At 43.2% G+C, this 12,405-nt stretch overlaps 1 protein-coding gene across 3 annotated transcripts in view; it reads right to left on the bottom strand.

The window, feature by feature from the left end:
• DCLK2 (doublecortin like kinase 2) overlaps positions 1–12,405 on the bottom strand; it is a 108,600-nt gene that overhangs the window by 53,078 nt on the left and 43,117 nt on the right. For 2 of the 3 annotated variants that reach the window (XM_054990581.1, XM_054990582.1), the window contains exon 4: positions 5,173–5,277. In XM_054990581.1, coding sequence (XP_054846556.1) covers positions 5,173–5,277 — 105 coding nt within the window. Of the gene's footprint in view, positions 1–2,436; positions 2,488–5,172; positions 5,278–12,405 lie in introns of all 3 variants that reach the window. The other variant, XM_054990583.1, reaches the window with a different exon arrangement.

Genomic DNA, 12,405 nt, shown 5'->3' with positions numbered 1-12,405 from the left:
TTTATTTATATACTCACACAATACTATTTTTTCTGAGTCTACTTTGTTTATTCTACTTAAACCTTCCAAACAGTATCTGAAAATATTAGCTTATATCCTAATACTTACACTGAAGTAAATTGACGGAAAATTATAATAAGAGATTGCTGAAATTGAGTTTATTTGTAAATTTGGAAAAATGAGGGGAAAAGCCCAGGGCTTAATAGGGATACTGGATTCTTCTCTCTCTCTCTAGATGCTGATTTTCCACTTTTCACACCACTACTCTATCAAGCTAATTACACTATTTTATGCCTTACACTCTTACTTTAAATACCCCTCTTACCTTCTCGCAGGATAAAAACCCTACATAGTTCCACTTCTAAATGTATCTGAAGAAAGGAGCTTTGATTCTTGAAAGTTCATACCCTGGAAGTCTAGTTGGTCTTCAAAGTGCTGCTGGACTTGAATCTTGCTCTTCTACTGCAGACCAACACAGCCATCCACCTGAAACTATCTACTGATCTCAGTGATCCTTCCTTCCACTTGGGTGCCAGAGAATGTGGGCCCTTCAATCATTTAGGCACTACTTACTATCCTAGTACAGGGTTTAAAAAAGTTTGGCCATACGATTTAGATGGTTGTGACAGTAAGGTTGGTAAGAACTGCAGTAACATTCTGTTTATAAAAATGTTGGCATTTCCCCCAGTTTATCCCCATTGCTATCTAGACAAGAAACACTGACCAGCCTTCAAAATGTAATTTTCAACATGTACCATCTGCTGCAATTTAAAAACAGTTTTTGTTTTCAAGAAATACAAAATGGCATTTTCGCTAATCTAGAGTACTAGTCCTGACTCCTGAACCTCACATCATACCAGCCACCAGCCTCAGGAAGATCTCCATGCAAGCCCCCCTGAATCTTGACTGCATGTCAAGGAGCTAACTCAGGAGCTAGAGCTGTGGACTAAGTGAGATGCAGCTAATGCACCTGAAAATTCAAGGAGACGAAGTCCGGAACCCAGCAACAACAGCCCTAAGGGCAAGATCCAGGGCAGAAGCATTTTTGTGCTTATGAATTTTTGCTCCTTAATTATCCCTGTACGAAAAATTTTTAATATGGCATTTGCTGATCTTTCCCCTTGTTCAGCAACATATTGGCTGGGCTTAACCCTTGAGCCATTTGCCTGTACAATCACACCTAAGTATTTAAAGCAATCTACTTGTTCAATCTGATGGCCATTGATAGCCCAGTATCTTTGTTTCGATCTACTCCAGAATGCTATGATTTTGGTCTTCTGCTAACTGATATCCAGGAGCTCAGTTTCGCAAAACATAGCCATTTTCCCAAGGGCTCTCCTTAAGCCAACTGGGGTTCTGGATAAGAGCACTGTTAGTATGATTAAACTATTTTCCCCTAAAAGCTGAAAGTGAGGTTTCATCACTATTTGATAGTGCAGTCTTGACTTAAGGCATATTCATATATAAAACTGTATTACCAAACATTACATGGAAGATCAGTGCTTCTAGCTTTTTTATATTAAAAAGCAGCTGTGGAGAGACCCCTGACTTGGATTAGAGCGATGGTGCAGGAAGAAGCAGAGAGGGGTAACCCTTTCTGCCTATGTACCATTTCCCAAACAAAAATCACACCAGCACACAGAAATATACAGATATAATAATGGCCTTTTCTACCCCACCAGAGTAACATGAGTTGGGCAAGAAGGGGAAGCAATTTCTATCTGGAAAACAGCACAGGGGAAATGACTAAACTCCCTTTCCATTAATCGAAAGTCCTGATTCAAGTCTACTTTTTAGCATTTAAAAAAATACATGAAGCAATCCAATCACAGATCTCCTATGTAAAGTGCATTTCAGCCTAGATTTGCATATGGGATCAAAAACCACTGTGAAGGCCTTCATATCACCAGCCAAAACTGCAAACAAGGTACTTTTAAGTGGACACATCTTACAAGTCAAAGAGTACCGAACTAAGACACGCATGTGTCCATCAGTACTTAGCAAAAGTTAACAAGAGTCCTACCACTGACAAGGTTCTCTAACGACTAAGCATTGTTTCAATCTATATTGTAATTACATGAATCTGAATTTAATTGTAAGGTTTCAGAAACTCCCTTAGACACCAGGAGTGCATTATCAGCAAACACTTCTCATTGCACACACATTTGCCCACTATTGCTTATTTGCAGGTCAAATTACAGTTTAATAAATCTAATTTTACTATAATGTCTGCTGAGGTCTGATTTAATGAAAACAGTTCTTTTAGCTATTACTTTCTGATACTGCACACAGAGACAAAGGTAACGAGATCATGCCTTAATTCTACAAATCATAAAAATGTACAGTACGAAGAAATACATACACAGAAATAGAAGAGATAAAATGAAAGTATAGAAGACAAGGCGGTGGTACAAAGCCATAATAGCAATGGCTCACCTGGGGATTTTGCTGAAGAGTAAGTACTGGAGTAGTAGCCACCCCTCTTTACTGTATTCATTCAATTGACACAAAGACAAAAGATAGGAGAGAAGTTATTCGTAGACATAAAAGGAAAGAAGTAAAGTATACCAACAAAAACAAAACAGGAAAGAGAAATCGATTACAATTTGCCTTCCAGCAAATCATAGAGTGAATTGATATTTACTTTTTTTGCATAGTGATCTTTAAAAAAACTTAAATGCTTCAATTGTGCCACACTGAAACTTAGATGAAATCCTTAGAAGAAAGATAATATCCTTTAAAGCAAACTACACTGATGTCAATTAGATTCCTCACAAGACTATGAAAGATTGAACCCTAAGTTGTCAAACTTACTGAAAGTTCATTCCCCTTATCTTCTTGGATCTTGTACCCAAACCTCTGTTATACAGATGGCACTTTAATCCTTTTGTTTGTGATTAACTTATTTTATTATTGTTCTCATATTATTAGGTAAAGGTAGTCTCCTGTGCAAGCAACAAGTCATTACTGACCCATGGGGGGGGGGGGGGACGTCGCATCATGACGTTTTCTTGGCAGACTTTTTGTTATGAGGTAGTTTCCATTGCCTTCCCCAGTCATCTACACTTTACCCCCAGGAAACTGAGTACTCATTTTACCGACCTCGGAAGGATGGAAGGCTGAGTCAACCTTGAGCAGGCTATCTGAACCCCATTTCCGCCAGGATCGAACTCAGGTTGTGAGCAGAGCTTGGGCTGCAGTACTGCACCTTACCACTCTGCACCATGGGGCTCTTACTCTCATATTATTATTCCCATATTATTCTCATATTATCGTTCCAGTTTTAGACTTGGATAACAACAACAGCAGAAGCAGCACTTATATACCATTCTTCTAGACAGGTTAGTGACCCACTCAAACCAGTGAACAAAGTCAGTGTTATTATTATCCCCACAGTACATCTGGGGAGCCAGGGCTGAGAAGAGTATCTTACCCAAGGCCACTTACTGAGCTCATGGCAGGAATGGGATTCAAACCAGGAAAGTGCTAATTCGTGGCCCAACCACTTAACCACTATGGTGCAACAGCTTATATGAATCTCTTTCAAGGTACTAACTCACTTTCTATAACTGTTACCAGACAAGCTATTGTCTTGTCTTGAATTACTATACCAGCACAAGTAAAAAAGATGCCAAGAGGAAATCAAGAGAGAATAGAAGGTAATTTTGATCTGGGATAGTGATAAAGGTAGGGATAACGGCTATAATAAGGAGAACCAGCAGCAAGTTTCAAGGTTCAGGGCCTTAGTAACACCAGCAGCCATTATAATTAAACAGATTTTCTTTTAAATTAGACTAAAAAGTGGGATATAAATATCCTTAACACAACTGACATGTTGTCATTACTTTTTAAAAAGATATTAACACAGCCATCTAAAATGTTAAAATGTGCAAAATGTACAAAACCACTAGAACAAAACAGGAATAACATCACATCCACTAAAAATGCTATCATATGCAGAACAGGGAGACTACAGCAGATTAAAAGCTATTTTCAACAGGGCAGCCTTTACCAAATTATAAAAGACTAGCAGAAATGGTGCCATGTGAACCTCCTGAGGAAAGAATTCCACTCTTGGCATTGCCACAGAAAAGCACTCTTCGTATATCAGCATCTGCCAAACACTGAAGGCCATGGCAACATGGAACAGATGAACTCAATATACTCCCTCTGCTGCTTGGTGGTGGTGGTAGTGGTGGTGGAGGAGAGCACCCTCAAGTCATAGCTGACTTATGGCCACGCCTGGTGGGGTTTTCCTGGCAAGAGGCTAACAGAGGTGGTTTGCCATTGCCTGCCTTTGCAACCCTGATTTTCATTGGAAGTCTCCCATCCAATTACTAACGAAGGCCACCCCTGCTTAGCTTCTGAGATCTGACGAGATCAGACTCACCTGGGCTTTCCAGGTCAGAGTCCCTCTGCTGCTTACCTATTTGCCAAATTAAAAATTTCAAAGTTACCTGAAGGTAAAGGGAGATGTAGGGAGTGGGAGCTACGTTGCTGGCACAAAATGTTTATCAGCGCCCAACAAAGTATCAGTATGTTCCAGTATTTCTGCAGCTGTCAAGGAACCATTTGACCTAAAACATTTTTGATACTGCAGGAAATTTTAAACACATAACTGAGGCAGTATACAGTCTGAAGTGGTCAGGAAATTTGGCCAAGCAGAGAACCTTGGAAAATTCTGACAAAGCAGTTCTAAGATAAGGATAGGAGAAAAAAAAGAGGGAGCAAGGCAAAATATTAGTAGTAAGGAAAAAGTGATTACCAGATATAATAACAAAGCTTTCGTGTAAACCACTGCGAGAGTAATACAAAATAGGGCTTCTCATTATCTTACTCAAGTATATTCAGTGGGACTTTCTCCCAGGAAAGTGTCCTTATAACTACAGCCTGCATTTGATTCTACTATCTCTTGCTATCTTTGCTCTTCTCAGTTGTCTTCCCACTGTCAACTGCAGATTGTACAGTTGCTGGAGAAAACGGCCTAAGCTTTTTGTTTATGAAACTGTGAATACCACTAATGGCACTATTAAAAAAAAGAGGGACTTGATGAGGGGCAAAATCAATGGGGAATAGGGAAGACTGGGGCAGCTACAAACCATCTTTATAGCCGTGCCACATTGTAAACTTCATTTTAAAACCAGAAATGCATCTCTTTCCTAATAGATGTACCTGAAGCAGGTGACTTGCTTCGACGGGAAGGACCAGGGCTTTTAGATCCAAAATATCTTGGAGTGCCGGATGAGCGGGAATAAGATGACTTCATAACACGACATTCTGTAAATGAACAGATGGGGCAGTAGAGGAAATATCTGAAGTATGCAGCTGCTTCCAAACAAAGCCACCTACAACAGTATATATTTATCACTCAAATACTGTCATTTCCCACACAGCTTTGCTCAAATATGCTAAAAAATGTATAAAACCACAAATTTATAAATCCACAACTTCCATTAGAAGTTGGCCAAACGTGAATTACAGAAAATACTTTTACAAAGCTTTTATAACTAGATGTGGTTATTTGTTATGTAAAATGAAAGTGCAGACTTAAACAGTTGTCTGCATATTTCAGCTTTGGTGGCAAAGTAAGTTATTATGGTACTGACCCAATAGAATCTACAATGTTTCCTTCTACAAAATGATTAATATGCAACAAAGATACACTGAAGAATTAAACTCAACACTGCCAGAGACTTTTGAATTTCACTGCACAAATAGCTACTTTAATAAGCAACATTATTTAGCACATTTGTTTGTTTTAGTAGGTCCCTTTTCCCAGAGGTGTATGATTGTAATATCCAGGAAAAAATGCTCTGTATTTTGATACACATACTTCTAATCAACGAACAAGCCTGTCCAACAAGCCAGGAAGGGTTCAACTTCAATCAGGGACTATGGTTTCTAGAAAGGTTATGTAATGATGTAATGCTGTGTGCGTGTAGTAACAGGTTTAAGACTGAAAGTGGAGGAGCAAGGGGTAAGAAATTTAATTTATGTGGAAAAATTGTGATACAATGTTGGGATTTGCCCCCCCCCCCAAGTTCTTTTCCCCAAACAGTTGAAATTTGCACATTTTCAGGCCTAAAAGTGCTGCAGGGGAAAATCAAACGGCCATCAATATTTCTTCAGTCAATCAACTATAACTACTGTATGAATGGCCATACAGTATTCACAGTAAACTACAATTCATAATAATGTTATGCTTTTTAATGTTCATATAAGCTGTACATTTATTTTAAAAATCAGTTAAGGTAGTGTATAATAAACAGCAATTTAAAGCATTTTTAGAAACTGATCTTTTTTATTACGTTCTTTAAGTATATAATACTAAATATCTGAGCAAAACAGCTGCAAATGAGTTTAAAGGACCTTTACCATATTGTATTTGAACTGCATGTAACAATGAGGGATACAGATCAGTCATTCTATGAAAAATTGAAATTTGACACATGGGTTGCACTGTAGTCATAAATTTTGTTGAAAATTTGAAGACATATTCCATGTTGAAATTTATCTACAAGGAACTTAAAAATAATTATCGTTGGGGCAGGGCCACAACCCTCCAAAAATTTGTTCAGTAACATATAACCTAAAAAATGTTAGTTAAATCTTGTTGGCATATAGGGATGCCAGTCCCTCACAAGGGGCGGGGGATCCCCTGCTCCCACCCTTCCCCTGCCCCGCTTACCTGGCTGGTGGGGGGAACACACGTCCCGGGGCACACTCCTGGGCAGCACGGTGCACTCTCAGGTGGCGTGGTACACTCCTGCATGCTGCAGTGGCCTGATTCAAGGTGGATTCAGTCCGAATTAGGCCCAACTCAATCGGATTCAGGCCCTATTTGGCCAGAACTGGGCCACTGCGGAGCGTGGGAGTGCTGCCGCACTCCACAGTGGCTGGATTCGGGCTGCTTCAGCCTTAATCGGCCCGGATTCAGGCCAAATTGGGCCCAAATTGGCCTGAATCCAGCCCCTACGGAGCGCAGCAACACTCCCATGCTCCGCGGTGGCCCAAATTGGGCCCGATTCGGCCCTTTGGGGAGCATGGGAGTGCTCCCAGGGCAGCACATGACCCATATGATGATGTCACTTCCCAGAAGTGACGTCATCATGCAAGCCAGGAATGTGCAATGGGGGAAAGGAGAAAGTAGGGGCCGGGCCTCTGACCTCCTGCCTAGGGGGTGGGATCAGGGGACCTGGCAACCCTATTGTCATAGAATGAGATATATTCTACCTACACTGATCACAAAAACCTCATACCGAAGCTCAAAAAAATTTCTTTCAAAATATAGAGTGCAGAGTACCAAAGTTAGCAGAACTGCAGCAATAACTGACAGTAAAATATTTAGGAAATGTTCAAGAAAATCCATACCCCAACATTGTACCATAAATTTTTCAGGGAAAACCACTTGCTTTTCTAAACAGCTGAACTGAGACAACTGCTCGGGCTCATCTCTGTGCTGCTTTTTGCTAGGTATGTACAAAAATTTTTTGGATTGTATGTTGTTTTTACAAAACTGAATCAGGTTCCTTAATATTAGAATTAAAGCTAGTTGTATTTGGGAATCAAACCTATAACGGTTCCCATTTATTTCAGTGGGAAACAAATTTCCAGGAGTAACCTTCATTGTCCAACCGAGATGAAATTTTCTGGGACTGCAACCATCACCCAATGGATTTTCCACCCCAAATTTCATGTAAATAGGTGAAAGCATCTGTCATATAGAAAATAAAAGTCTCAGCTGCACAGCAGGCTCCAGGCTTGCATGCACTGGTGAAAGGGATTTCTTTCCCCAGACCCTCAAGAAGCAGAGGGGAGTCTAGTTTTTAATAAGAAGTGAACTCATCACTTAGGTAAGTCCTCTGTTACACCCTATCTTGCTGCATCCAGTGTTTTGTTTCCAACCAAATTATTTTTTTGTATCAGAACCTGGCAGAAAGAAAATATCGCTCCAAGTCAGGGTAGGGTTTTGCTCACCTAACATGCACCTCCCAGATCTGTTTATAATGCTCTCCTTCATCCACACAGGGTGATATTAGTTATATGAACTTAAGTAGGAAGAGAGATGGTTTTAAGTGTCCATTTCCAGGTCTGGCAAAGATTTCTCAATCTGTTACCACCACATTTGAAAGCAGGCTTGAAATTGGGCACACCACATGTCCGTGTTTTAATCTCAGATTTAAACTACTCTAGGGCTGACAGTGTAACCTACAATCGTAGCTGTTATATTGATTTAAAGGTTGAAATAGATAAGATTGGTGAAACATACAGACCATAATAACTATACTATCAGAATGGCCAGTAAAGGTTACCTAGTCGGTGAACCATCTTCTTTCAAGTAGGATATATAAATAAAACTGGCTTTTATTGATACTAGAGGCAGTCTCACATGGCAGTAATATATGCACACACCTTGTGATTCAGCAATTCAGAAGAATTAAGATATTATTATTCATAACATTCCACTTGCTCTCCAACTGATCTTCCCTAATGCAGTCTGGAAAGAGGTTGCTCAATTTATAAAGGCTTAAATTACATGAACACTATTTACAGCTAAAGCAAGCATTTATAGTACTGTAAATTATCTAATGTACCTTCACTTACATATTGGCCATCTTCACATGTAACAATAAACCAAGGCTAGGGAATCTTCAGACTCCCAGAAATCTAATGCCAGACATCTGGCTTTTATGGCAAATCATAGTGCACCATAATGCTTGAGCCACAAACTGTAGTTTGTTCAATTCCCTACAATCCAGAACTACAAAACAAGGATTAAGTAGAGAAGAATGAGAGCCCAAGAATCCTTCAGGCTTGTTCATATCTGAAGAGAAGATCAGTGGATATATAGATCATGGGCAATGCTGTTAGACATAAATGTATACAGCAAAAAAATATGGCAGCTAGGAGACTGGCAAAGAAAAATAATTTCTTCAATCTATTTCATGTATAGATATACAATGCCCCACTCAGAAATTCAGATATAGAGGTTTATACATCTACTTTGAACCGCAATACTTTGTTTTACACCAGTCTTATAATTGTTTACAGGTTGGGAAGTTTGGGGGATGGGAAGGAAACAAACAGCTTTTGTAGTTCTTTGGGGACTTTATAACAGCTTGGTTTCCTGGCAAAATCAGGCAATCTTCTACAAGAGCTTTGTACCAATAAAATTTCATTTAAAAAATCCTATTTTTATGGGGACAATAATGTATACAAGAGTGGATCATTTTGACTGTGGATTATGTGATTACTTTCCATGCCATTAGATCTATTGGTGTAGGAAATAATTATTAATCCATGTGACCCATGTGCTTGGCCTCTTCAGTCATTACTGCCTTGTCACACAAAGTAGATTTTTTGGCAAGTGCTTCATCACTTGGCAACACATGGACAACATTAAACAGAATCTTAGAATTCATAACCAGTACACGCTTACTAGACATGGGCACAAATCGAAATATGAGTCAAATTTCGTGATGAATCGGGCCAATTTGTGTTTTGCGAAATGCGTTTCATGGGGCCACAGTTTTCATGAAATTCATGACTTTTTGGGCCGATTCATTCGATTCGTGAATGATTCGTGATGCCAGACAAGCTGGCGTCGATCCATTGATTCCCTAGGCAACATAGGCTCAGAATGTCTGCAGATCTTTTGTTGCCATTGGAAACAGGGAGGTATGGAGGTGGGAGCAGATTATGGAAGGGAAGGGCACTGAGACATGGTAGGGCTCGGTGCCCTTCCAATCTGCGTCCCATCCCAAGATATACCTGTTGTGGGGCTAGGATATTAAACCACTCTCCGACACTGGCGCTGTGCAATGCCAGGTCCATAAATAATAAGACCAAAACGCTGCAAGATTATCTTGCAGCATTGAATGTGGACCTGGCTTGCGTGACCGAGACATGGGTGAGGGAGGGCGAGACGGTCGCTTTGAAAGAACTAGCCCCCCCCCCAGTTATACGGTCCTCCACCAGTCCCGGACAAGTGGTCGGGGGGAGGCGTGGCTTTGCTCATTCGGGAGTCTTTCTCCTTCAGACCACTCCCCACCCCAAAAATTACTGGCATTAATTGTGTGGGCCTAGCGTTGGATGCCGAGGAGAGGTTGGCAATATGCGTGGTGTACCGACCACCTACTGCACCTGCATCTTCCCTGTCTGGTCTCTTGGAGGCGGTGGCCAGCTGGGCCTTGGAATTCCCGAAACTTTTGGTTCTCGGGGATTTCAACGTCCATGCTGACGACGATGCCTCCATGCAGGCCATTGACCTGGTGTCCTCCATGGCGGCCCTAGGACTCTCCCAGTTTGTTTCGGCTCCCACGCATCAAGCAGGTCACATGCTGGATTTGATTTTTGGGGCAGGGATGATGGTGGTCCTGGATGCCTATGATGCAGTGCCATGGTCAGATCACTTTGTTCTGAAGGCTCGTCTGAGCATGCCGCTCCTTTCCCGGGTGGGCGGTGAGCGGATTTACGCTCACCCGCAGAGGCTTATGGATCCAATTGGTTTCCAGGTGGCTCTGCGGGATCCGATGCCCCCTGGCAGTACGTTAGATGAGCTGGTGGACGATTGGCATGGCCGTCTTTCCGAAGCCATCGACGCTATTGCCCCCTGCCGCCCTGTCCGAGCCCGCAAACGGGTAGCTCCTTGGTTTACCGAGGAGCTTCGCCAGATGAAGCGGTCTCTGAGACGACTAGAGCGAGTGTGGAGGCGGGGGCACGACGAAGAGGCAAGAACATCTTATAGGATGTTTATGAAAGCCTATGAGGTGGCAGTGAAAGCAGCAAAGAGGGATTTCTTTGCTGCTTCCATTGCGTCCGCTAGCTCACGCCCGGCTCAATTATTTCGAACAGTTCGGTCCTTGGTCTCCCTCTCTCAGGGAGACCACCAAATTCTTAATTCAACTATTGGCTGCGAGGCTTTTGCGAGCTATTTTGTGGGTAAAATCTTGTCCCTTCGCCGTGGCCTGCCACCCACTGTTGATACAGTAAGGGAACTGGAGACCCCTTGGCCGTCTTCTGGGTCCGTATTAGACCATTTCAGGCTGCTCTCTCAGGACGATGTTGACAGGATCCTGCAGGGGATGAGGCCAACCACCTGTCCTCTGGACCCCTGCCCATCCTGGCTGGTGAAGGCCAGCTCAGAGGGGCTACGGGACCATTTGGAGGCCATTGTTAACATCTCCCTGAGCTCTGGGTTTTTTCCAGGAGTGTTAAAGGAGGCGGTAGTGCGGCCCCTCCTGAAAGAAACATCTTTGGACCCCACCAACCCGTCCAGTTACCGCCCAGTGTCGAACCTCCCGTTCCTGGGCAAGGTGATTGAGCGGGCGGGTGGCGGTACAACTGCAGGAATTCCTGAATGATGCTCTAGTCCTGGACACATTCCAGTCTGGCTTCCGTCCTGGCCATGGGACGGAGACAGCCTTGGTTGCCGTCACAGACGACCTTCGCAGGCATCTGGATCGAGGCGGGTCAGCGCTGCTTGTGTTACTTGATCTCACAGCAGCGTTTGACACGGTTGACTATGATTTGTTGGCCAGCCGCCTTGCCGACGTGGGGATTAGGGGGACAGCCTTACAGTGGCTGGTCTCCTTTCTCCAGGGTCAGGGACAGAGGGTGGCACTCGAGGGAGATCTATCGCCCCATCACCCTTTGGTGTGCGGAGTTCCCCAAGGGGCGATACTCTCCCCGATGTTATTTAACATCTATATGCGCCCCCTCGCCCAGTTGGTGCGGAGGTTTGGGCTGGGTTGTCATCAATACACGGATGACACCCAACTTTTTCTGTTGATGGACGGCTGGCCAGACACGGCCCCAGACAATCTGGCCAGAGCTTTGGAGGCTGTGACGGCATGGTTGAAACAGAGCAGGCTGAAATTGAACCCAGAGAAGACGGAGGTCCTGCAGCTGGGACGGGGGCTGCCAGATGTTGGGATCCAGCTCCCTGCCCTGGATGGGATACCACTGGCAACTTTGCCAGTGGTAAAGAGTCTGGGTGTGCTCCTGGATGCCTCCCTATCGATGGAGGCCCAGGTCACGGCGGTTGCCAAGTCTGCATTTTTCCATCTTCGTCAGATCAGGCAACTTGCCCCCTACCTGACGCCCCAGGACCTGGCTACAGTGATCCATGCAACGGTCACCTCCAGGCTAGATTACTGTAACTCACTCTACGCTGGGCTACCCCTGGGCCTGATCCAGAAACTACAACTGGTCCAGAATGCGGCGGCACGGGTCCTGACTGGTATATCTTACCAGTCACATATCACTCCTGTCCTGCACCAGCTGCACCTCTCCCTGTACGTTCCCCGGAGATCGCTTCGATCAGCGAATAAATATTTACTTGTGGTCCCTGGCCCTAAGGAAGCCCGCCTCGCTTCAACCAGGGCCAGGGCCTTTTCAGTCCTG

Source organism: Eublepharis macularius, chromosome 10, assembly GCF_028583425.1.
Source record: "Eublepharis macularius isolate TG4126 chromosome 10, MPM_Emac_v1.0, whole genome shotgun sequence".
Taxonomy (NCBI): domain Eukaryota; kingdom Metazoa; phylum Chordata; class Lepidosauria; order Squamata; family Eublepharidae; genus Eublepharis; species Eublepharis macularius.
Note: the sequence above shows the minus strand (reverse complement) of the source record. Positions and strands in the feature narration are given on the sequence as shown.